Here is a 27,126-nt window from a genome sequence, read left to right on the forward strand (position 1 = left end):
CTGAATAAGACTACTTTACTAGCCTCCCCAACAATGTACCAGACACTTTTCCCGCAGATTTGACCCTCCCAACACCCTGATGAGGTGAGTACCACAATTATTAGGGTAACCATACATTCAGGTTTGCTTGAGACAGTTCCAACATATGCCAGCTGTCCCGATTTAATTATTAATATCATCCCTTTCACTCTCAAAACTATCCAGGTTTAGAAAATAAGTCACAGAGTCCCCTTAGTTATTATCCCTCAGTTACACACGAGGAAACTAAGGCACAGATCAATTGAAGAGCTTGCCCCTGGTCAGGCTGTTGTTAAGTGACAGAGCTGGGATTTGAACCCAGGTAGCTTGCCTCTAAAGGACAGGCTTGTAACTACTTTGTCACACTGCCTCTCGAAGTTGGAACTGAATCCAATTTTTCTCCTTTGCAGTGGGGGGGGTGAAGGCTGCCCACCTATCCAGGCAAAGACCTCACCCCAAGCCAATGGATTCCAAGATGGAATGGAGGCAGGCAGTAGCCTGGAGAGGTTAGGCGTGAAGAAGATCTACCAGGAGGCACTGGTAGAGGCAGGAGAGAGGAGAAACCACATAACTCCGCCCGTTCAGGGGGGATCTTCATTACTCCTCTCCTGGGAGACCTCCCCATCGATTTAAACAGAACTTCTCAAACATTCTATCAGGGCTCAACCCAGAAACTCTGCGGAGTATCAAGAATCTAAACAAAGAGAAACCCCACCCAAAGAAAGGATGTCACAGAGCTAGAGGCTCTGTTTCATGTGAAAATGGGAGCTCTGTCAGAGACAGGCCTTCCAGTGCGAGGGAAACATTTTATATCCCTCACCCCGCCCAACCAAGTCTGTTTAGTTTTTAATTTAATGTTGGGTTTTTTGGGGGGTTTTTTTACATCTTTATTGGAGTATAATTGCTTTACAATGGTGTGTTAGTTTCTGCTTTATAGCAAAGTGAATCAGTTATACATATACATATGTCCCCATATCTCTTCCCTCTTGCGTCTCCCATCCACCCTCCCTATCCCACCCCTCTAGGTGGTCACAAAGCACTGAGCGGATCTCCCTGTGCTATGTTGTTTTAACATCTAGTTAACGCTGCAGGGTATGTTATCCACTCTGAGATGATCCAAGGCAAACTCCAAATTCTGGACCCACTCTTGGCTGACTTCCTGTTCCTGCTTCTACCCTTTGTGACTAACTTTCCATCAGCGACTAAGTTGCAGGGAACCTAAATTGCACAGCCGAGGCGAACGGTACCAGAGAGAAACTTCCCAGTGGGGCAAGGGGCCTGTCATAAGGCTACAATATCTTACGGTACCTCGTAACAGCGGCTGAGATGAGCTGCGTCATAAAGTAACATAAAAGACTGAGATTTATGAGGACATTTTTGGATGTCTGAACTTTGAAAATCATCCAGAGGTTTTCTCCAAAATAATCACTGTGGTGACCAGCATTTGTAGGATGAAAAGTTAACAAACCACATTGAGTCTGGGCTTCAGATTAATAAAAAGAAAAAAATCAGAAAGAACTTTAATAAAAGAGGGGGAAAAAAATCCATCTACTGAAGTTGGAAAAGAACCGTGAGCTGTTTCTCTTAATAACATAAACCAAACAGGGATTTTCATGGTTTTGAATACAATGCAGCTTGAAGAAATATTTGGGAACTTTTGGGTTAATTATCCACAACTGATACAGTTATTGAATCGTCATTGTTCTAATGAGGACACATTGATTAACTAGGGCACATAATTAACCTAAACTCTGGACACATTGATTAACTAGGAATCATAATTAACCTAAACCCTGCTTCACAAGCATATTTAACAGCTAAATCATGTGAAAAGTGTTGAGGTGTGCAACCAGAAAGACAACTCACAGGTTTATTAGCACTAGAACTTTCTCTTCTCCCTGGGTGCCAGGAGAGCTTGATACACGGAAATTCACTAAAAGTAAAAACTCATGTGTTCAAGATTTCCCTCAGCTTTCCAAATTGAGCTGGCCAGGGCAACCTTCTTAGTGGAAAAGCTAACTTCCAATCTTTTTTTTTCTTCTGGCATCACTACATGTGTGTATTCGTACATCCCCACATAGAACAAGGGTGGCCTCTGTGGGCAGCAACATGAACTTTTTTGTTTACTTTCACACTGTACAGTTCCATAGTATTTGAATATCTCACAACGAACACGCCCACGATGGCCAACTTTGGAAACGTCTATCCTCTTGGTGCATGGAAAAAAGTATATGGGCTCACCATTCTCTACAGTCCGTGTGGGCACCGCCTGTGTCCTGATCCATTGATGGGGAAGATGGTGGTAGCCCTTGGAAAGGGTGAGGAGGGGAATAAAGTGACTGGAGTTAGCACATCTGCTATCTTTAGACGTGTGCCATAATTTGCAAACATAATTTTTAGTTGCCTAATTTTTATGCTCTTTAAAGCCTTAGAACAAAAGAACAGATTCTATCTGAGAAGTGAAAATTAATTCTCATTTCAGCATGAAGCTCTTCATTAGTTGGATATGTCCTTGGAAAGAAGCTCAGATTCCTGAATCAAACCGTGCCTTCAGTTAGCACTGTGACCTCAGCTTGCTGGCTTCCAATCTTAAAGGAAAGCCGACTTCTTGTCTTAGATTTCTCTTTCTAAGAGCTGTTAGTGTCCTTTCTTCTACACATTTTTTTTTCATCAGAAAAAGTGTATTCAGTGGTGGTAAATCTTTGCTTTGCTTTTCTTAAATAATATAGGCTATATTCTCTGTGGTGTGCAATGTACACTTGTAGCTTATTTTATACCTAATAGTTTGTACCTCTTAATCCCCTACCCCTATATTGCCCCTCCCTCCTTCCTTCTCCCCACTGGTAACTGCTAGTTTGTCTCTATATCTGTGGGTCTCCTTCTTTTTTGTTATATCCACTAGTTGGTTGTGTTTTTTAAATTCCACATATAAGTGATAAATCATATAATATTTGTCTTTCTCTGTTTGACTTATTTCACTTAGCATAATGCCCTCCAGATTCATCCATGTTGCTGCAAATGGCAAAATTTCTTTCTTTTTTATGGCTGAGTAGTGATCCAGAGTGTGTGTGTGTGTGTGTGTGTGTGTGTGTGTGTGTGTGTATACACACCACTTCTTTATCCATTCATCTGTTGATGGACATTTAGGTTGCTTCATAAATGTTTGCCTTTCGAGTAGCATTTGCTTTGCAGAAACAGCTAAAAGTCATCCAGAACCAAGTGGGATCATTAATATGGGAAATGAACTTGAGGATAATGTGCACCAATAAGCAGCACGATCTTTAACAAGTCACCTCCCTTTCCTGGTCCCTACCTTAGTATTCTCATCTGGAAAATGGGAGCATTTTACTAGATCACTTGATAATGCAGTCTACCATTTGCATTGGCCAGCACGAGCTGTGAAATTTAATGTCACTGCATTTTCCACAAACTGTTTAAGCTTTTTTAAAATCAATCACTTTAAATTTCCAGGAGAGTCACAAGGCAAGAGAAAACTAAAAGCTAAAAGTCCCTGTGTATGCCGGGATAATGTCTGTGAAAGGCCTGACATATGGCCTGATACTTAGAACTTCCAGAAAATGTTACTTCCTTTCCCCAACTGTGTCCTGCCAACCATGGTTTCAAATAGTGATCACCACAGAGGCTTCTGCATCAGCCCTCCACATGCAGCTCCCTTGTCACCCTCCGGAATTCACTGACACACAGGACCACTGGGAATGGGCTGCGTGTGCCCCACGTTCTGTGATGGCAGGCGATCAAACCCCAGCCGAGATGTTGTCCCCCTGCTGCCATCTTCCACTTCCAACGGGACCCTCAAGCTGGGTAGACCTCACCCATGGCATGGAACTTGAAAAGGACTAGGCCAATTCTGGGTAGAAGATGCACATGACTTCTAAGTTGTGGTCTGCTCTGAGGAAGGCCCCCTCCTGCTCTCTTGAACCCTCTTATCTCTCTCTGGCTTCTAGGGAGGAACAACAAGCACAACTCTCTCCATCAGAGTCACAGAATCATTTGTCTAGACAATTTAACTTTCACGCTTCTGTTCCAGTAAGAGCCCTTTAAATGGGGACACCGCTGATGGCTGGTGATTTTTTTGAGCAAACACATGACAGGATGTGAATAAAAGCCAACCGAAGGTCAAACAGCTCATTGGGGAAGGTACTTCTCGTGTACTCAGATTTCACTAGAAGCTTCAAAAGTGAAAGCAAATCTAGATTTCCATCTCAGTTGCTGTTGTTTCCGCACAGAACAAGTGCTTTTCCGTTGGCACCAGTGTATGTGCGTGTATGTATTATATATATGCAATGTACATATTGTATTATGATAATATATTACACAAAATATACAGTATTAATAATTTATTAACCAATGTTAATACATGTAGTACAAATGTTAATATAATAAATTTTATATAAAATAATAATATGCAATATAATATAATTATATATAACATAATATTATATGATACATATATGTGTATATATATATATATATATAACAGATTTATTTCAAGGAATTGGCTTATGAGATTGGGGGACTGACAAGTCCAAAATCCATAGGACAGGCCAGCAGGCTGGAGAACCTTGTGCAGGACCTGATATTATAGTCCACAGGTGGAATTTCTTCCTCCTCAGGGAAACCTTAGTTTTGCTCTTAAGGCCTTTCAACTTCTTGGATCGGGCCCATCCACATTATCAAAGATAATCTCCTTTACTAAGTCAACTGACTGTAGAAGTTAACCATCTCTACAAAATACCTTCACAGCAAGACCTAGATTAGTGTTTGATTGAACAACTGGGCACCATAGCCTAGCCAAGTTGACACATAAAACTGACCATCACAATGATGTACCCATTAAATTTCATGGACTGTTTTATAAACTATTAGAGATTGAGGTGGAGAAACGTGACAATCGCTCTCACTACCACCGTGCACTGAAGACCCCTGTGAGGGGACAGTGCAGCAGAGCAAAAGCCCGGTCACTTACACCACACTGTGAACACCTTGACCCACTGGCTGGTTCCCTAGGGATGGCACCAGACAGGAAATGCAAGGATGAGGAAACCGGGCATGAGAGGGGGAGGGGCAACAGAAGGCCAGTGTTTGGTTTTCCTTTTGCCTTTCATTGGAAGATGGTGAGTTAGCCCTGTTGCCTATGTATACAGAAGGGAGTAGTGATTTGGAAACTCCAAAGCAATGGGCAATCCCCAGAAAGTGTGTATTTCCAATAAAATAATGAATCATTATTTTATTGGAAATGTTTGGTTTCCTAATTCTGTTTGCCATTGGCCAATATCACTGTGGGCTTGCACTTGGCCAGCACAAACCAAACAGGAGTAGATGCAGCCCCACTCTGTGAGTGGGACCTTGGGAAGCAGTTGCCTCCACCATAAAGGGAGATTGGGGTACAAGATGGGTTTAGAGCCTCTTCTGGCTATAGTTCTAGAGATGGCCTAGAACCTTCTCAGCAAATACACCAGTTATTTATTGCTGAATAACAAACCACTTCAAAACCAGGGGCTTAAAACAACAGGAATCATCAGTTTTGCTCACAAATATTCAATTTGGGCAGGGCTTGGTAGGAAGGCTCACGAGGCTCCACCTGGCATCAGCTGGGGTGGTTCAATACAGCAGTGGAGGACGCATTCCCAAAATGGCTGAGTCATGTGTCTGGCAAGTTGGAGGTTGGCTGTCAACTAGGCACTCAGCTGGGTGAGAGCTAAGGCTCTTGCTTTCTCTCCGTGTAGCCTGGGTTTCTTTACAGCATGGTGGCTGGGTACAAGAGAGAGCCAAGTAGAAGCTGTATCTCCTTTCATGGCCAAGTCTCAGAAGTCATACAGCATCACTCCCATAAGCATTCCAGTCACTAGAGTCACCAAAGCCAGTCCATACTCTAGGGGAGGGGAATTAGACTCCACCCTCAATGGGAGGAGTGTCAAAGAGTTTGTGAACATGTTTTAAAATCACCTCCACAAATGATACCTCTGGTGTCCACCATCATGTTGGGTATTAGCTCTGACACCTCCTTTTTCCTTGGCCCCCCTCCCCCATTCAGCCGATCACCAAGACTTATAGATCCTACTACCCTGAAATCTTTTCATTCTCTCATCTCACACCTGGACCCTGGCATCTTCTTAACTGATCTTCCTGTCTCCATTTTTTTCTTCTGTGATATTTAGGATTAGGTTCAGCTGCATGTGCCAAAAATCCAAGTAACAGTGGCTTAAACAAGATCAAAATATACTTTTCTTTTACATAAAAAAAACTGATACATAGCTGTCCAGGGCTGATATAGTAGCTCTGTGATTGTCAGGGATCCAGGCCACTTTCATTTTTCTGCTCCACAACACTTAGCATGCCCTGGTCCAAGATGGCTGCCCAAGCACCAGCCATCACTTCCACATTCCAGTCAGGAAGGAAGAAGGAGTAAAGAAGGATACACCCGCTCCCTTTAAGGACCTTTCTCAGAAATTTGTACTTGTATCTCATTGACCAGCACTTAGTCACATTACCACACCTAGCTGCAAAGGAAGCTGAGAATGGAATCTTTATTCTGGGCAGTCATATGCGTCACTAAGGTTTTTGTACAGCTTGTTCCCTCTGCACAGATACCCTCCCACCCTCTTTGCACGCTAACTTTACCCTTGCTTCAGGCCTCCGCTTAGACTGCACTGTCTTCCAAGAAGCCTTTGAGGGGCCCACAAATATGTTTTGATTTCTTTTAAAATCAGAAGAAAAAATCGATCTTTTAGATCCAAGAACATGTTTGAATATATAATATTAAGGTATTTGTCTTTGTACCAATGCAGTTGTAAAATATCATTTTTAATATTTTTTTATGGAGGAAGGCGCCCATGAAGGCAAAGCATTTTGGAGGTGCCAGTGCCTCCAAAAGTTCTGGTGTGGCCCTGATCCTGTGGGCTCCCATATCTCCCTGACTTCACACCAGTCATAGCTCCCTCTGCACCACGCCATAACTGCTGGGCATTTGATGGTCGCCCCCTCCCAACAGGCCTGGGAGGGCAGTGTCGATTGTGGTCCCCTTTGCATCTGCAGTGCCTCAAATACAGTCTGGTCCTTGGTAGACTCCTTGCAAACGTTGGTGGGTGAATGAATGAATGAGTGCTCTGAGCTCACCCAGCTACAGGGTTACAACCCCTGTAAAGATAAGGATGCAGATCCTGCCTGGCTCCACCTACCTACTTCTCACCTGGTGTACTGTTTTAGTACAAATACTAGGTATGTGTGACTTGGGGAACTCACTTAATCTCTCATGACCAAGTGACCTCCCAAAGGCCCCACCTCCTAATACCATAACATTGGGGACTAGGGTTTCAACATATGAATGTGGTGGGGTGGGGGGAGGGCAAACATGCAGTTCATATCAGGTTCAAATCCTGAATCCAGCCCTTCCAACACTTACCTACACTCTGCAGACTTCCAGTTCCTCAGTTGCAAAATGCGGGTGGAGACACACAGGGTCTCCAAGGCTCCAGCTGCTTGCTAGGGATGCACCGCCTGCCCAGTGCCCGCCTACACTGACCCCAGGACTGCTGGGTCCCTTCTCGACTCCCGACCCCCCTCACATAGCCTGCTCAGGCCCCTCCCACCACGCCCCCCAGGGGTACTTGCTCCATAACCCCCCCGACCCCCTCAGGGCCTACTTGGTCCCCCGCAACCCCACAATCTCCCCCAATAGCAGGGCCTGCCCGTGCCGGTGCTGCAGGCGCCCACGAGCACTCAGCACACTTTCCTCCTCCCGGAATCTCTCCCACCTGCTGCAGGGCCTGCCCAGCCCCCTCTTGCGCTGCCCGTCACAGCGACTCCTGGATCGCGTGGTCCGGCGCTATGCGGAGGTGGCCGACGCTGGCAGCATCTTCATGGACCACTTCACGGACCGCGACAAGCTGCGTCTCCTCTACACGCTAGCTGTCAACGCCCATCCCATCCTCCTACAGGTATGCAGAGACCCCCCCGGAAAGCCCGTCCAGGGAGCGGGTTCACTTCCAGCTCCGAGGGAGCAGGCCCTGGGTTGAGCTGTCTCTGCCATCACTGCACACCTTGGGGCCACCAGCCCACGTTAGTACCTTTGTGGCATTTAGTAAATATGTGTTGGCTTCTGCAGTGGGGAAGTGCTGTGGTTGCTGCAGAGGAAAGAGGTGTGGGAGCTGGGGAGGAGGGGCGGCGGGGAATGGCCACTTTCACGGCCAGAGGCAGCCCGGAAGGGCTTTGTGGAGGAGGGTGACTTTGACCAGGTGTCTCAAAGATCAGTACGAGGGGCTTCCCTGGTGGCGTAGTGGTTGAGAGTCCGCCTGCCGATGCAGGGGACGCGGGTTCGTGCCCCGGTCCGGGAGGATCCCACATGCCACGGAGCGGCTGGGCCCGTGCGCCATGGCCGCTGAGCCTGCGCGTCCGGAGGCTGTGCTCTGCAACGGGAGAGGCCACAACAGTGAGAGGCCCGCGTAGCACAAAAAAAAAAAAAAAAAAAAAAAAGATCAGTACGATATGAGTTGAGCAAGCTCAGGAGGTGGGGAGATAACCAAAGAATGACCCACCCGGAGAGGTGCTCTGCTGCTGTGCTTGGAAAGGAGAAAAAAATGGAAGTAACCTAAATGTCCATCAAAAAGGGAATGGTCAAATAGGTAAGGATGCTCTGGAACACTGGTCCACGAGGCAGGCGCGCTGGCCCCTGCCTTCATGCAGCTTCCAGTCCAGTGGTAGAGACAGCCCCTTAACAAGTCAGCTAACCTGCAGAGCCCCATCGCACCCATTTCTCCCAAATCCCAAGAGTCAGGACGCTTACTTAATGGGCACAAAGGAAACTAGGAAGTGAGGGAGAGGAACAGAAAAAGGAGGGTGGAAGAGAGAGGAGGAGAAGAAGGAGGAAGACAAATAAGAGGGGGCGGGAGAGGAAGAGAGGGAGGAGAAAGAGGCGGAGGAGAAGGTGCAGGAAGAGGAGGGGGTGGAGGAGGAGGAAGCCCCACAACAGTTAATAATAATTCGTATTGTTATTAATTATATTATATTATAATTATTTATAATATTGTATCGACTTTAATAACTATAATAATTATATCGAGATTATATTTTAATTACTTATAGTATTGTGTTAATCTTAATAATTCTAATTAATAATTATATTAGTTATTATATGATGTTTATTTATAATATAATTATTTATAATATAATTATTATTTTAATATTATTTATACTATATTATTTTGTTCTAATTATTTATAATATATTTAATTCTAATTATTTATATTATTGAAATTATTTATGAGATATTATATAATATATAATTACTTTTTGGGGGGGGGGTACGTGGGCCTCTCACTGTTGTGGCCTCTCCCGTTGTGGAGCACAGGCTCCGGACATGCAGGCTCAGCAGCCATGGCTCACGGGCCCAGCCGCTCCGTGGCATGTGGGATCCTCCCGGACCGGGGCACGAACCCGCGTCCCCTGCATCGGCAGGCGGACTCTCAACCACTGCGCCACCAGGGAAGCCCCATATTATTTTTATATATAATATATTAACTATATATTATTGGCCAAAGGCATGATGGCTAAGTACATAATAACAACTCATTTCTTGAGCACTAGCTATGTGCCAGGCACTGTGTTAAATGTTTTACATCATTATCTCATTTAATGCTCACAACTCGACAACCCCACAGGAATATTATTATTGTCCCCTCTTCCAGATGAGGTAAGTGGAGCTCAGAGTTGTGAAGTGACTTGGCCACAGTCCCTTAGTCAGTATCAGCAATGGAACCCAAACCCAGAGCTGTCTGACTTCAGGGTCCACACTCTTCCTGCTAAAAGCTGCTACTAACGTTGGCATTTGAAATCCTAGAGGAGAAGAAGGAATTGCTGGTTGTCCTGCACACTCAGAGGCCTTCTTCTCTGATTGTCCTACACTTAGTGGCCAAGGCAGGTGACCTGGCTACTTCCAGCCCTGGCTCCTGAGAGGTCTGGGCTGGGAGTCTCCATCCACCTTGAGCTTCGCCCAGGAAGAGCATGGCGTCGATCTGCCCCCAACCCAGGGATGACTCGTGGCCGCACATTTAGACATCGCCAGGGGGCCGGGGGCCTTTCTCCATGGCACACAGTGGAGAGGCCCCAGTGGGCGGTGGGGGGGGGGGAACAAGAAAAGGTTCTTCACAACATGGCGAGTGGGTTAAAATGGCAGAAGGCCACAGAAAATCATCAGAAAGGGGGATGACTTTGTTTTTTTAAGAAGGAAAATGAGGGGAAAAAAAGTGTTAATATTTATAGTTTCTGTCATTTCTCCCATAAAGAAACACCATTCTGGATATAGCTGCCTCAATAAATAGTCAAAAAAAAAACTAGGATATTCCCTCCACTCTTTTTTTTTAATTGAGATATAGTTAATTTACAACATTGTGTTAGTTTCAAGTATACAGCAAAGTGATTCAGTTTTATGTATATATTTATATATATATATATATATATATATATATATTCTTTTCAGATCCTTTTCCCTTATAGGTTATTACAAAATATTGAGTAGAGTTCCCTGTGCTATACAGTAGGTCCTTGTTGGTTATCTATTTTATATATAGTAGTGTATATATGTTAATCCAAAACTCCTGGAGCTCTTACAAGGAGACAGAGGAAACTGGGAAGAGCTGTGTGCTTCCCTAGACCAGTGTTAGGCTGTTAGAACGTTCCAGTCAGTTGGGGAGTCTCTGTGAGTGTGTAATTACCCCAACCAGGCAGATTCGCCCAGGGCCACACCCAGGGCTAGTGCAGCAGTTCCCAAAACTTGAGTCACCCAAGGGTCACCTTCATAATTTTTGCCCTATCTCAGAACCTACTGCCTGCACTGTTATTTTTTCTAATATTTTCTTTAAATCAGCCTTAAGTTGACCCTCTTTTTTTTCCCCCATAGCCTCTTCCTAAGCCGTGATATCTGTGAAATCTGAAATGCTAGTCATATTTTTTCAACTATACAACTCTTCAAATAAACACATTCCCCTGAAGCCTGAATACCCTCTAAAATTGTAGCAAGGACATCGGCATTCTCTTACCTCGCTTGGGGCAACTTTGTTGAAATGCAATCTACAATATGGAAAGAAGATCTCCCTTTTCTGAATCCCTCCATCAACAATGGAATAAAAAAGTGGTGGGGGAGGGACGGGGGGAGCAAGGTATTGCCATGTTCCAAGAGGTATAAACAAGGTTAAAGGAGGCTTTGCTGACGTGTCTTGAGACGTTGGGTACCTGAGTAAGGCTGATCTTTCTGTCTGCTCTTGGGGAGAGAGAGAGAGAGAATGAGAGAGAAAGAGGGAGGGAGGGTGGGGGAGAGAGAGAGAGGGAGGGAACTGTCTCAGGAGGTTTTCCTCTCTAATCCTCTAATGCCTCCTCCTCTCGCTTGGCAGATCTTCCCGGGCGCCGAGGGATGGCCACTGCCCAAGTACCTGGGCTCCTGCGGCAGATTTCTGGTCAGCACCAGCACCAGCCCGCTGCAGGAATTCTATGGTGCACCCGCAGACCAGTCAGCCGACCTGGCCTACCAGCTCCTGGGTGTCCTGGAGTCTCTGAGGAGCAACGATTTGAACTACTTCTTCTACTTCACCCACGTGGATGTGGACATGTTTGGCATCTTCAACAACGGGCATCTGTTCATCCGGGATGCCAGCGCACTGGGCGTCATCGACAGGCAGGAAGGTACCCAGCATGGGCCTGGCTGAGCAGCTGTCAGAGGGGAAGCCAGGGTGACAGGCGCTAGGGAGGGGTAACGACGGGGCCCGGGGATGGGGTGTGGCTCACACTACCGGGCCTCGCCAGTCTCCTTGTGTCACTGTGAGAGCAGCCCAAGTTTGGGACGGGAGAGAGTCCCTATCCCCATTTTAAGTCTCTGCTCCAGCTCCAAAGGGGAACCGGACTTGACCTTGTCAGTGCAGGTGGAGGAAATTTGCACTGTGCTATGGCCCCAGCTTCACCCTCTGAGGGCACTGCCGTTGTCCCATTGGGTCTGTGTGGCGCGGGGACCTGCCCTGACCCTGCTCACACACATACAAGCCCCTGGATCCATCTCCCCCTCAGAGCCTTTCTCATCAGATGCTTTATCTGAACTATCTGGCTGATTCAGTGGTACATTTCGCAATCCATTTCGACACCTTTGCTTTTTATAGTTTTCAAATTGAAAAGCATGGCACCGAATGAGGTATATGAGTGAATAGTGTTTTTGATGATTTTGTTTATATGAGAAGGCCTACAAAGATAGACCAATTAAACCACGCTTACTCATTTCCTGATTTGCCTTTATTAAGAAGAATCAAATGAGAAGAAGTGGGGCTGATTCCAGAATATTCGGGATATGTGAACCTCTGAATATCAGTCCCACTACAACCCATTGAAGGCATATTCTGGATTACCTGTTCTTTCTCCCGACTTTGTATTTAAAGAGGGCACATGAAACCGGCCCTAGGAATTTCCTGAGTTCCCTAATTCAGTCATAATAATGGGAGAATCACGATATGCATGAGAGCCTTACAATTAGAAGCCCAAGTTCTGGTAGGAAGAAGTGCATTTTCCATCCCCAGGCCTCATCTTTTTTTTTTTTTTTTAATTTTTTGAGCACGCCACGTGGCATGCAGGCTCTTAGTTCCCCCATGAGGGATCAAATCCATGCCCCCTGCAGTAGAAGTGCAGAGTCTTAACCACTGGACCACCAGAGAAGTCCCAGGCCTCACCTTATTGTAGCCGAGAGAGTTCCCCCCAGGGTCTCAATGGGTGCCATCGTGTCCCTGAGCCCTAAATATCCTGGTAACAGGAGATGCTAGGAGTCTGAACCACTTTGCCCAGCAATTCTCCTTAGTGACGCCTCCCCGCAAGGAGAACTGGTTGTAGGGTGTGTGATGTCTTCCTTGTCTCTTTTAGGCAGCCAAGCGGCCTCCAGGGCAGGAGAGAATAAAGACATCTTCAGCTGCCTGGTCTCTGGCTGCCAGACCGAGCTGCCCTCCTGCGACACTATCCCTGAGAAGCAGAGCCTGGTGCTGGTGTGTGGCCAGGTGCTGCCCCCACTTCTCCAGGCCAAGTTCCCGTCCCCGGTGCAGGAGGAGATAGACGCCGAGCTCGCTCGCTGTGGGGAGGGAACCCGGCCAGACCCCGAGGTCCTCCAAGCCGCCAGCCGGCTGAAGGACATCTTGAGGCCCCTGAGAACCTGTGACCCCAGATTTGCCTACCGCTACCCAGACTGCAAGTATAATGATAAGTTCTGAGGGGCTGGAGCCTTGCTGGCCTCCAGGGACCACATCCTTGGAACTTCCGCTGCCCGCTCGCTTGCTGCACGGTTGAAAGCAGCTGCTCCCTTTTAGACACTGGGAGAAAGGTACCTTTGTTTCCCAGGGAGAAAGGAACCTTTGTTTCCCAGGGAGAAAGGAACATGCCAACCATCAGAGGGCAGTCATGCCATCGGGTGGCATGATTGCCCCCGCTGGCTGGGTCATCGTGGAAGAGCCTAAGGGTGGGCATTGGAAGAACCAGGTGTGGACACTCACTCGACCTCTTTGAGACTCATTTTTCTCTCTTCTCCACCAGACTCTTGAGTTAGTGCAAAAACACAGAGATATGAAGGGCCAGGGACACGTGCTCCCTCCCCCCAGCCCAGCTGGTTACAAAGAATGTTCCAGAAGCATGCACGGCCAGGGCAAATGTGACAGAGCCGTGGAGGTCAAAAGGCTGGCACGGAGGGAAGACTGTACCCCTGCCCTAGCCCTCCTGCTACGCTCCCCGCACGGCCACAGGGTGAGGAGACTGCAGGACAAGGGGACACATGGACAGAAGGCACTTCATGGTGTGGGAAGGAGCCAGGGGTAAGAAGAGAAGAGGGCTGGGCTGGGGGCCAATGTGTTTGTCCAGGTCCTGGGAGAACCAGGTGTCAAGACAGGATTAAATGGGCAAGAATTGGATCAATATTAAGGAAGATGCCTCGGGGGGAGGAAAAGAGGAGAGCCATCAGGCCGGGCTGTAGGTTGACCCCTCCCTCCCCCAAGTGAGGGCAAGAAGATCAGGTTGGGGCATCCCGGACTGCCATCTGCGCAACCGAAAGAAGCTTCAGCGAGACCGTCAGGGTGTCCTCGAGGCAAAGCCAGCCGTCAGAGGAGCTTCGCAAGAATGGAGAGCCCTTATATTCCTGTGGCAGGGAACAGCCCGTGGGAAGCGTGGCCTCAGCCCAACAGCAGAGATGGATTTCAAAGCACAGCGCAGGGCACTTAGCCAGTTCCGCTCCCTGGAGCACAAGGTCTGTGAGTTAGAAGATTCTCATTGTAGCCACAGCCGGGGACCAGGGCCAGCTCTCTCCACACCGTGGCCTCCAGGGCAGGACTCTAAGTAGTCTGAGAATTTTCATTCAAACTTAGCCTTACAGGTCATTCTAAAAATAGTTTTTCAAGGTCAGCCAACGGAATAGATTTTATTCAGCGGTTTGCTTTATGTCTTTAAAATGTTTAGCCACGTGGTATGTGGGTCTCCGTGTATACTCCTGCCCGGGCCCCTCAAACATTAGTGGGGCTTCCTTGGACCTTTGCCCAGCCTCCCTGCCAGCCCTCCACCCCCCAGGGACCTCTCAGTCGGCTTGCTCTTTTCTACCTCTGAATCACCACCTTTAAGGTCAGAGTGCCTGGCTTAAGAGGCTTCACGCTGCAGACGGGGAAACTGAGGCCCAGGGAGGAAGAGTGACTTGCTGGGATGGTTCCAGAACTCCTGCTACCAGTCCAGGCTCCTCTTGCCTTCCCCTTCAGCCTCTGTCCTGCCCAATTCTGGTCCCTTCACTCACATTTAAAGAGTAGCCAAGAAAAGTCCTGTTTGGTGGTACACTGCAGTGCGGTTGGGAGTTCCCTTTTGACTGCTTCTGGGAGGGCAGGCTTGGGCTGCCTGAGAGTCTTTGAGACAGTTGCTTCCTGGCTTGGTCTGGAAAGCGAGGATTGACCACCCTTCCCAACACCTTGCTTTTTTAGCCCAGTGAAACTGATCTTAGATTTCTTACCTTCAGAACTCGGAGAGGATACATTTCTATTGTTTTTAAGCCCTCACTGTGGAGTCATTTGTTACAGCAGCCACAGGAAACAAACACATACCCCGAACTCTTAGTGTCTGCTTCCAGAGAACCCAACTTGCAATGCTCCCCAACTCCAGTCTATTGTGATGGATCCAAAAGCCAGACCCACCAGGAAGGAGTGTGTTATGCGTCCATAACCAGGGCTGGGGCTTGGACGGTTCCATTCCTCCACTAAGTCCTGGGCATCATTTAAGACCCTGAGTCCTACCCTGACCCAAAGCTTTTCCTGACAGCCCAGCTCCCAGAAAGCCTTTTCTGAATCCTACCTCTGTACCCCTGAACCTCAGGCCCGCACCCATTTGAGGCTAACCTCAAGGGTATTCCAGAGAGATCTGTGCTCCCCCTTCCCATCCAGCTGGGAGCTCCCTGAAGATGCTCGTGGCACAGAGACTTTGTATTCCCCATAGCTACCAGCACAGGGCTAGGCACAGAGCACGTGCTCAGCAAATATTCTTGCTGAGAATAATGGCTGTGTTCTTCAATCCTTTTTCTTTTGTGCTCTTCATACACCATGTGCTCTGGACTGATTTTTTGTGTCCCCCGCAAAAATTCGTAGGCTGAGATCTTAACCCCCAATGTGATGGTATTTGGAGGTCATGGGGGTGGAGCCCTCATGAATGCCCTCATAAAAGAGACCCCAGACAGCTCCCTCACTCCTTCCGCCATGTGAGGACACAGCAAGAAGGTCCTGGCTATGAACCAAGAAGCTTGCTCTCTCCAGACACGGTGTCTGCCAGCCCCATGATTTTGGACTTCCTGACCACCGGAACTGTGAGAAATAATTGCTGCTTATAAGCCACCCAGTCTGCGGTATTGTTATAGCAGCCCAAACGGACAAAGACATCATGCTGAACATATACAAGTCGCAGCCACATCCTCGAGAACAGCTCTTTCCCCTCAACAGCCAAGAGGCAAGTGAGTCAACACTCACGAGACCTAGCCAGAACAAAATCATCGTACTGTGTTCTCAGCACCCTGGAATCTGATTGGAGGCATTATTTTTTCTGCATTTTGCCAGCCACTGTCTTTTTGCCTGCAGGACCGGCTGCATAATTTGTGGGATCCCCTGCAAAATGAAAACGTGGGGCCTCCTGTCACTGAGAATTGCAAGATGGGGCCAGCAGAGTGTTAACCTAAGTGCAGGCCCCGTACGACTGTATGTTGATGCCCACGAAGCCAGCCCTGGGTGCCTGAGATTACTAATTAACCTCTGTGTAGAGGGTTCTTGGGGTTTACTGGGGTCTCACTTGATCTCCACAACCAAGGGGAGTAGCTGCGGAGCCAGAGGTGATATAAAATATTTAATAACCATCATGGCAAAGGAACTGACATAAGAGAACAGACTCCAATCTTCAGCTATCAGCTCGGCGTCCCCACAGCCCTGCGGGCAAGTCCTACTTTTCAAACAAGGAAGCTGATTCAAGCGATTTGCTCAAAGTGACAATTTTTAGGTCTCCTGCTTTCCTAGTCCTCCCCTGTAGCATCTAACTTCTGCCTATAAGTGATTGCATGAGCCTGAATGTTTCCTCTAGAGCTAGAATAAATACTTTGTTGGATTTGTATTCATTTTGAAAAGGTCTAGAGCCCTGGAATCAGACAGACCTGGCTTCAAATCATGACTCTGCTGGTTCCTGTGTCACCTTGGGCAAGCTGCTTAACCTCTCTGAGTCTCTCTTTCCTCACTCATAAAAAGATGAGAAAAAGATTTACCCTTGCAGGGTTATTATCCTATTTAAATAATACACTGTTTCTCAAGGGCCTGGCACATACGGGCATTCTATATTTAATGGTAAATGTAGGGCAAGAGCAGAGGGTTTCCTGGCAGAAAGGGCTCCTCACACAGCCAAGGTGAGTGCTGCGGCCTCTCCGGAGGGACGCTGATCTCTGCCCCAAAGCTCTGCTCCAGACCAAAGGAAGCACCAGGATGCCGCAGGCTGCCGGACAGTCTGACTGGGGCCATTTTTCTTCCCTCCCGCTCTCCAGACTCTGGGTTGACCATGAATGGCAGCCGGGCAGCCACTACGCTCACCTCCACAGCCTAGGTCTCCACCAGGCTCAGGAGGGAATCCTCCTTGAGCAGGTAACGTTGGGATCCTTGGGAAGTCCACCCGCGCTTAGTATCCGAGAGGTTCAAGTATCCCTCTTGGCCCATTGAAAGCTCACAGCTCACTGCCTGTGCGTGGTGATGTGCCTTTCCTACCCACTTCAGGCCTGTTGCTCACATATATTGACACAGCTGAGCTCACGTGCACACAAGTATAGTCAGATCGGTCTGCAGCTCTTCATGTCATTTTTAAGAAATGGTTGCATCTGCAGGCTGTGCAGGATGGTCAACACCCAGGCTAAGGGCCCTGATTTGCAGATGTAATGACCCTCTAAGAAGGCAACTTAGAGGAATAGGCCAGCAAAGGGGAGCTGAGCAACCAGTGGCCCGCCCATTGGAGCTCTTTGTAGAAGCAGACAAGGAGAGAGAGCACCCCCAGCCCACTAGGGTGAGCAGGGCATCGTCTCAGGCCTGAGCTGCCTGTGGCAGTGCAGAGGGATCAGCGGCTCTGGAAGCAGACTCGTCTGCTTTCAGATCCTGTGCCAGCCCCTCTCACCAAAATTAGTACGTCGAAATTATTGATTGCAGCGTTGTTTGTCATTGCAAATACAGAAAACAACTTCAGTGCCCGTACGTGGGAGAGTGGTTGAATAAACTGCAGTACATCCACACAAAGGAGTGCTATGCAGTTCTACAAATGAATAAGGAAAGTCTCCAGGAACTGACATGGGATGATTTGCAAGATATAGCATGACGTGAGGGGAAAAAAAAGCGCACAAGGATATTTATAGGATGCTACCTTTCATGTAAGAAAGAAGAAGATATAAGAAAACACTTATGTATCCATTCACTTGTGATGCAAAAAAAGATATACACACACACACACATACACACATACGTATGTGTGTGTGTGTATATGCATGTGTGGGTATACAGATACATAGATCTAAAGAATAGACCAGAAGCTAATGAGATTGGTTCCCTACAGGGGGTGGGTGTCAATGCGGTAGAAAGAAGAGAGGAATGGGAGTGGGACAGCAGGGATGAGGAAGAAGTGAAACTTTTCTGAGCATGTCTTTTTGTATAACTCTGACTCTTAGAATCATGGGAATACCTCACACAACCCACAAATAAATAGTTAAGATCAACTGGGAGGTGGGTTGAACTAAAATGAAATACAAAGAATAACAGATGGACCCAACTGTATTACAAATGAATAAAATAACTACACAGAGGAACTAACTTAAGTAACTTGGAAACTAAGCCTTTTGACTACATAGTATAAGACGAAAAACAACAAGAAGTGTACACACACTTTAAAACGGTTAATTTTATGGTATGTGAATTTTACCTCAATTTAAAAAGAGAGAGGAAAAAAAGAACCATCCACAAAATCTGTGCTCTAGTTAGTAAATATTTTTCTCATGAGGATCTGGGTTAGCAATTCCGAAACTAAGTTTTGAGCAAGTAGGTAAATATGTTGTGGATGGTGAGAGACGGGCTTCTCACGGCCCGAGAAAGGAGTTACAAGTCAAGAAAGAGGGAATTTTGTGTTCCTTCCAACTTTGAAGTCTGATGTTAGACTGGAAATGGAGGTATCACTATGAACTCAGGCTTTCTTTTTTTTTTTAATTTTTATTGGAGTATAGCTGCTTTACAACGCTGTGTTAGTTTCTACTGTACAGCAAAACGATTCAGCTATACACATACAGATATCCCCTCCCTTTTGGACTTCCCTCCCATTTAGGTTACCACAGGGCACTAGGTGAGTTCCCTGTGCTATACAGCATGTTCCGCTCAGTTGTCTATTTTATACATGGTACCAATAATGTATATGTTTCAATCCCAGTCTCCCAATTCCTCCCACCCCACCCCTTCCCCCTTGGTATCCATACATTTGTTCTCTACGTCTGTGTCTCTATTTCTGCTTTGCAACTAAGATCATCTATACCATTTTTCTAGGTTCCACATATATGCGTTATTATACGATATCTGCTCTTCCCTTTCTGACTTACTTCACTCTGTATGACACTCTCTAAGGATTTCTCATATATATGCACAATGCCCAAATAGCAGTCAGTTCTCACAAACAGTCCTCAATGGCAGACAGACATCAGAACCAATTGGCAAAATGCCCAAATAGCACTTCGTGCTCAAAAGAGAAGTTTGTCCGGGTGCACACTGGTGGACTTAGTCAGTCTTGGAGCTCATCAGCTCATCCGGACGTATGTTTCCATCCCACCGCTCACATCACTAAGATGTAAGTGTACAGAAATATGTTTCTTAGCTCTGTCTCTCAGAGGGTCTATAAGCAGTGACACCCCAGTACCTAGTGCCTGGGTCTTGGTTTCTTCAGTAAAAGAAACCAGAGCTCTTTGGAGAAATGGCTGATTCCAAGACTAGACAGGGAAAGTACAAGATGAGCCTGGAATACTCTTGTGCTGCCAGAAAGGAAGGGGCTCCCAGGAGGCAAATTTGGGACAATTTGTATATCAAATAAATAATGATAGTAATAACACATAGAATAAAATCAATTCTTACGAGACCATACTGATATAAATAAATAAACAGATACGTAAATAAGTGGAGGAGGCAAGAGCTCTTCCTTATGGTAGAATTCTAATTAATAAATGTAGAAGAAATGATGGGAATGGAAAATCACCACTTGGCAAACACCACAGTAATAATTCTTGCAGGCAGGTATCACCAGTGAGGCTAAAACTAGTAGATCATAGTATGAGAAGCAGGATGTTTGCATCATCTCAAAGTTATCTCGCCTCAACACACTCATAATTACAAAGGGAAAAATAGTAAATTTATGCTGAAGACACCTGGCAGACACAACTTCTACCAAGTGATCAAGGTCAACGTCACTAGTCATAAGTCACACAGACATCAGGTACCCTCTGATATGATGCACTGAGAGGGGCACCGCATCACTTTGGTGGTATTCTTGCCCCAAAGGCAAAACCTCAATTGAATCATGAGATAACATCAGACATATTGAGGGACAACCTACCACTAGCCATGAGAGACCAAGAAAGACTAAGGAATTGTCACAGATTGGAGGAGACTAAGGAGACATGAGAACTACATACAATGTGGGGTCTTCAGTTGGATCCTGGAGCAGAAAAAGGATATCAGTGGTGTCGATACCCACCAGCCCAAACTCACCAGCAACACTGCTGTAGTTGGACAAGATGGAGTTATTGCTCATCAGAACAAGGGAGAGGGCTTCCCTGGTGGCGCAGTGGTTGGGAGTCCGCCTGCTGATGCAGGGGACGTGGGTTCGTGCCCCGGTCCAGGAGGATCCCACATGCCACGGAGCGGCTGGGCCCGTGTGCCATGGCCGCTGAGCCTGCGCGTCCAGAGCCTGTGCTCCGTAACGGAAGAGGCCACAACAGTGAGAGGCCCGCGTACCAGAAAAAAAAAAAAAGGAAAATGCAGATGTGTATAACTCAGTCACTTTGCTGTATGGCAGTGATTGGCACAGCATTGTAAATCAAGTCGACTTCAACTTTAAAAAATAAATATAAATAAATAAAATTAAGATTCAGGTCTGCCATCTAGGGCTCACTCCAGGGTGATGCTCAGTGAGTAGAAGAACCACTGCACCATTTCCATTGTTCAATTTGCCCGAGTGAATATGGCTGTACTAGAACCAGGGTTACCCCTACCACATTGGAAAGCAGTAGAGACTTGGGGCTCACACACTCACTTCTGATTCCTTCCCTTCTACATACAAACCATGGTGCCTCATGTAGAGAGTTGAAATTCCCCTTCACACACCCTCACCCAAACCCCGCCCCCCTGACCTGCCCCCAGCCATTTAGCTGAATCCACCTTCCCACCTCATGCCCCTACCTGGAGCTTCTCTCTGAAAAAAATCGTTCTTTAGGGCAAATTGTGCCAAATGTGAGTTAATATTCCCCTCGTCAAAATAACACATTTGTGTGTGTGTGTTTTTAAAATAATCCTACCCAAGGCAGGCAAAATTTCAGGAAAAGAGGCAAGTCATGGAAACTTGGTGAAAATATAATCTTATCGAAAAGCAATCTGGCAAGAGCCAGATTCAAGAGCCTCAAAAAGGATTGCACACTCTACCCAATAATTTCACTTCTGGGACGCTATTCAAAGGAAGTAATCAAGAATGCAGAGCGATTTGTGCACAGACTGACTGTTAAAAATCATGGATTGAACACTTGTAACCCCTACTAAAATGAGAGTAAGTGGAATTTTTAATAGGTATAAACTACCACATGGGGAAATGAGAGAGGAGAAAATAGAAACAAAATTTTGAAAGCTGGAAAGCAAATAACTTAGCAGGACCAAAAGAACTGAATCCTAAGCTGGCAACAAAGGATGCTGAGAACCATCCCAATTCACATCACAGAATCTCTCAAAACGTTGAGGAATTGATGGCTCTAGATCCTTCAAGAAATTAGGGAGAAGGCTGAAATAAGGGTGAGGCTATTTTAAGAAGGAATTGGATGCCAGTTTTCCCCCATCCTCCAACCCTTCACAGCCAGGTAATGGCCAGGTGATGGCCCTCCAAGATCCAACAGATCGGAAGCTCCTTCCCTAGAGGGAGTCAATCCAAGGGTTTTCAGGGACAACACAGAGACTAGGGCAGCAGGTCACCCTGAAAACTGGGGGATTAAGGGCATGTATGCACAGTGGCTGTGCACTTCCCCCCAAGGCAGGAGAACTGACAAGTGAGCCTCCTGGGAAAAGGCTAAAAAATCCCAACATCAGGGCTTCCCTGGTGGCGCAGTGGTTGAGAGTCCGCCTGCCGATGCAGGGGACACGGGTTCGTGCCCCGGTCCGGGAGGATCCCACATGCCGCGGAGCGGCTGGGGCCGTGAGCCATGGCCACTGAGCCTGCATGTCCAGAGCCTGTGCTCCACCACAGGAGAGGCCACAACAGTGAGAGGCCCGCGTACCGCAAAAAAAAAAAAAAAAAAAAAAAAAAATCCCAACATCAGAAGTCCCTCAACCACCCCCCACCTGCCACATAAGGTCACAGCTGGCAGACCCCACTGACTGTCCAGAGCATCCAGTCATCTTTTTAGTTCCTCACTCCTTTCTATTTTTTTCTAACACTATTTTTAAATCATTTAAGGCTTTCAGAAAAGTTGAAAGAAAAGTACAAATAACTCCCATATACCCTGTATTCACATTCCCAAGTGCTAAATTTTTTCCTGTGTTTGCTTTATCATTTTCTAGCTCTCCATCTCTCTCTCTCTCTCTCTCTCTCTCTCTCTCTCTCTCTCTCTCTCTCTCCCCCACCACCCCTCTCCTCCATTTTTTTCTGAACCCTTTTAGAGTAAATTTCAGATGTGCCCCTAAATGCTTCAGAGTTTATATCCTAAAAATAAAATAAAGGCTTACATAACCACAGCACAATTCTGAAAATCAGGGGATTAACACTGATACAGCACTGTTATCTACCTACAGGCCTTATTCAAATTTTGCCAATTTCTCCAATAATGTCCTTCATAGAAAAACTTTTTTCTGGCCCAGGATCAATTCTGGATCATATATTGCATTTAGTTGGCATGTGTCTCTAATCTCCTTTAATCTGGAACAGTTTCTCAGCCTGTGTGTTTCATCACTTTGACATCTTTAAAGAGGAAAGGCTGGTTATTTTGTAGAATTTCCATCAATCTGGATTTGTCTGTTGTTCCCTCATGACTCAGTTTAGTTTTTTTTTATTTTGGGCAGGAATGCCTCAGAAGTGATGCTGTGCTCTCTTCATTGCAGTCTATCAGAAAATACATGAGGTCAGTTTGTCCCATTTTTGGTGACATTCACTTGGTTAAGGTGAGGTCTGCCAGATTTCTCCACTGTACATTTACTCTGTAATTGGAGAGGAAATACTTTGAGACTATGTAAATGTCCTGTATTCATCAAACTCACACTCACTAATTTTAGCATCCATTGATGATTCTTGCCTGAATCAATTATTACTGTGATGGTTGCCAAGTGGTGATTTTTAAAATTTTATTATTCCTTTTACATTTATTAGCTGGCATTCTAGTGTAAGAAAACCTTTTCTTCCCTCCTACTTGCTTATTAATACATTTATATAAATACATATGGACTCAGAGATTCTTATTTTATTCAATGGTTATAATTTATTATTATCATTTATTTGGATGATCCAAATTTTCCCAGGTTTGGCCCATGGAAAAATTCCCAGGAAGTCAAACAAAAAGTCAGACTAAAAATGAGAGAAAAAATTTAATTACAGAATTAGTTCAGGAGGTCTTATCGAATAATAAGACTTCCAAAGAGAACACACACACACATAGACAGACACACAGACACCACACAGTGACATAGGCACACACACAAAGGCATATATAGAGACACAGACACATATACCTAAACACAGATACAGACACAAACATGGACACACACACAGATACACAAACAGAGACATACACAGACAGACAGACACACACACACAGGAGGAAATCATCAACAACAAAGTTAAATTTCCCAGAATGAAAGGACATTAGTGTTTACATTGGAAGAACTTTTGGAGTACCCATTACAATGGATGACTGTTCAGAGCTCTAGGGACAAAGGAAAGACCCTACAAGTTTCCGGAGGCTGGGGAGCAGGACAGATGATCACATATGAAGGGTCAAAAGTCAGAACAGCCTTGTATTTCTTAACAACATTAGAAGCCAGAAGACAGTGACCTCCAATTTCTGAAAGAAAACTATTTCCCACCTTCAATTCTCTATCCAAACAAACTATCAGTCAGTTCTATATCTATTCAAACTACCAATCTTAGACACCCAAATTCTCAGAGGTTTTCATTTTCAAGCACTCTGTCTTAGGAAACTATTGGAGGATATGTTCTACCAAAAGGGGACCGTAGACCAAGATAAAGGAGACCTGAGATATAGGAAACAAGGGATCCAGTACGGGAGAAAGGAGAAGAGGTCCCTGGATGATGGCAAAGGGTGGTCCCAGGAGACAGTTGTGCACCAGGCATAGAGCCGTGTAGTCCACAGGGGAGCAGGTCGGAAGGCTTCAAGAGCCATACCTTTGCGAAGATGCAACTCATACAAACCTGAAACATCTGAATGTTTTGAGAGAAGATTTAGACCATTGGATTTGAATTAACAGTGAATACATAGAAAACCAAGCAAAGGACTTAACAACACAATTAAGAATTGAGAAAATAAAAAGTTGTGCAGGAAAGGAAAAGTGAGCATTGTATACTACATGGCTCAGCTTTGAATGGCATTTATATAGACATAGTAATCAAAACTGTTAAAGTAACCAGATTAGGCCCCAAATGGAGTCACTCATGCTAAGCCACATGCCAGCAAGCCAAGATTTAAATAAGTTTCTATGCTCGGCCTAGGTCAGCCAATCAGCGCTTGCCTGCTCTGCACAAGATACCTCACCTGGTCCAACACTTCCCTTGGTGCCATATAACCCATCAGCAAATGCCCAGTGTGACTTCCTTGTTCTGCTCACTTTGGTCCATAAAAATCTCTCACCGTGTACAGCTCTTCAGAGTTCCTTCCTATCCGCTAGATTGGATGCTGCCATAATTCATGAATCGTTGAATAAAAGCCTACTAGATCAGCACATTGTCTGTGGATATTTTTCTTTTAACAATACTACATATTGACTTAGCCAGAATGACGATATATTCATATTGGGAGTATGGGAAGAGTGTGCATGGGAGGGGAGGGTTAGGAAGGACAAAAATAAAGCAAAACAAATCTGTATCTTCTGTAGCGGAGATTCAACAGATAATGCCTACAACAGACAAATCAAGAAGTCTCCATTCAAACCTGTTATTTACAGAAGTGGTAGTAAGTAGACAAAAGAATTAGCTAAAAGATACTGTTAGCCGTTTGACAAGGCAAATGAGGGGAAAAGGTGGGGGGAAGCTGGTTTTTTAACAATCCCTGCAACACTATATGACTCTCCAAACTATATACGTCTATAACTTTGCCAAAAAAAATTTTTTAAAGCAACACTAGAAGACTTTAAATAGAAGAAACAGAAGATTTATGCATTGAAATTATAATCACACCATTATTTTAAATAGCAGAGAGCTGTATATAATTTAAATTCCCAAGAGTGGAGAAATGCCTATGTATTTAGGGTTGCACCCACACAATTATATATGCAAGTACATTAAAATACCATTTACAGAGAAGTTATAATGCCATGACCCCAATGCTAAGTGAAACTAACAGGTGAAAAAAATGTTCTATATGTGTTGAGTTTTTCTGTTCCTGTATTTTGTTTTTGTTTCTTTTCTTTCTTTTTCTTTTTCAGTAAATAAAGTTTTGCACAGAAATAAGACTGCAAGTAAACATAACAAAATATTAACAGTGGTTGGATTCAGATAAAGGGGCTTTGGATTCTTTAGAAAATCATTTCTATTTTTCTGTATTTAATAAATATTCTTTTTGAACTTTAAAATATTTTAATAACAATATTAAATATGTGTTCATTATAGAAAAATTGAAAGCATTAACATGGACCAAGAATAAAAGAAAAGGCATCCAGATGTTTTTTTGTTTTTTTGTGTGTGTGGTACGCAGGCCTCTCACTGTTGTGGCCTCTCCCGTTCCGGAGCACAGGCTCCGGATGCACAGGCTCAGCGGCCATGGCTCATGGGCCTAGCCGCTCCACGGCATGTGGGATCTTCCCGGACCAGGGCATGAACCCGTGTCCCCTGCATCGGCAGGCGGACTGTCAACCACTGTGCCACCAGAGAAGCCCCAGATGTATTTTTTTATTATGAAAAAATGCAGACAATTTTAAAGAGCAGAGATTTCTCCCTCATGCATGCCCAGTGGCCTGGGACCAGCCATACCCAAGACAGTCTGGCCAACTAGGACTTGACCAAGGCCTCTGAGTCTTGGCCTTGACTTTGAGATGGACTTCATTTGCAGCGCCAAGATTGCTTTTTTTAAAAAAAAAAACGAGATAAAACCTTATTGAAAAAAAAATCTGAAGCTGTTTTGATGTTTATTTTCCAGTTAAGTCCCAGGAACTAAAAAGAAACCCACACAAAGTTTCAGAAGAATTTCAGAAACTGGGTGACTAACAATGGAAGTTGGAAAAAATCATTTTCACATTGACCATCCCTTTTGTTTTATGTGCTTCAGTGTTAAATCCGCAGCCTGCTTTCTCTCAGCTTCCATTTGAGTTGTGCGTTGTTTCTTAGAGGTGTGAGTTGTGTGGGGAATCATAGTCTATATTGCCCTCATGTACTCATAGAAAAGGGGGAATAATACTTATACATTAAAAAAAATTTTGTTAAGGTTGCACGTGCATAATTTCGGGCTACTGTTACACCAAAGAGTAATCCATAATAGAGCTTTTCGTGGATAGATGCATGAAAATTACATGTTGAAGACGGAGGGAGAGAGAGAGAAATCCAATTTGTCGTCCCACTGTTGGGACCCATGGGAGGAAAGAAGGGGAAGCAGGGGCCACTCTATGCTGAGTGAAAGGGGATAAGCGACTCTGCTCATGAAGAAAGCGGCTCAGTGTAGACAGAACAAGCAAGTGAGGCCACAGTGTTGGTGGGAGAGGCCTTCTGAGAACAGGAGGAAACTCCAACTCAGAACCGGGCAGCAGCTTTGGGAGGCACTCTGGCCCTTCAGTAAAGCAGTCTTGGTCTCCAACCACTATTCCTTTGCCATTTTCTTTCTCCCCCACCCCCCACCCCCGGCTGCATTGGGTCTTCGTTGCTGCACGCAGGCTTTCTCTAGTTGCGGCGAGCAGGGGCTACTCTTCGTTGCGGTGCGCGGGCTTCTCACTGCGGTGGCTTCTCTTGTTGCGAAGCACAGGCTCTAGGCACGCGGGCTTCAGTAGTTGCAGCACACGGGCTCAGTAGTTGTGGCACATGGGCTTAGTTGCTCCACGGCATGTGGGATCTTCCGAGACCAGAGCTCAAACCCGTGTCCCCTGCACTGGCAGGCGG

The 27,126-nt window shown here is 45.7% G+C and overlaps 1 protein-coding gene across 1 annotated transcript in view; it reads left to right on the forward strand.

The window, feature by feature from the left end:
• DIPK2B (divergent protein kinase domain 2B) overlaps positions 1 to 13,268 on the forward strand; it is a 47,553-nt gene extending 34,285 nt beyond the window's left edge. The window contains exons 3-5 of the mRNA XM_060087976.1: positions 7,803 to 7,976; positions 11,424 to 11,712; positions 12,928 to 13,268. Coding sequence (XP_059943959.1) covers positions 7,803 to 7,976; positions 11,424 to 11,712; positions 12,928 to 13,268 — 804 coding nt within the window. The remainder of the gene's footprint in view (positions 1 to 7,802; positions 7,977 to 11,423; positions 11,713 to 12,927) is intronic.
• Positions 13,269 to 27,126: the final 13,858 nt, after the last annotated feature.

The sequence above is a fragment of the Mesoplodon densirostris genome, chromosome X (assembly GCF_025265405.1).
Source record: "Mesoplodon densirostris isolate mMesDen1 chromosome X, mMesDen1 primary haplotype, whole genome shotgun sequence".
In the NCBI taxonomy this organism is placed as follows: Eukaryota; Metazoa; Chordata; class Mammalia; order Artiodactyla; family Ziphiidae; genus Mesoplodon; species Mesoplodon densirostris.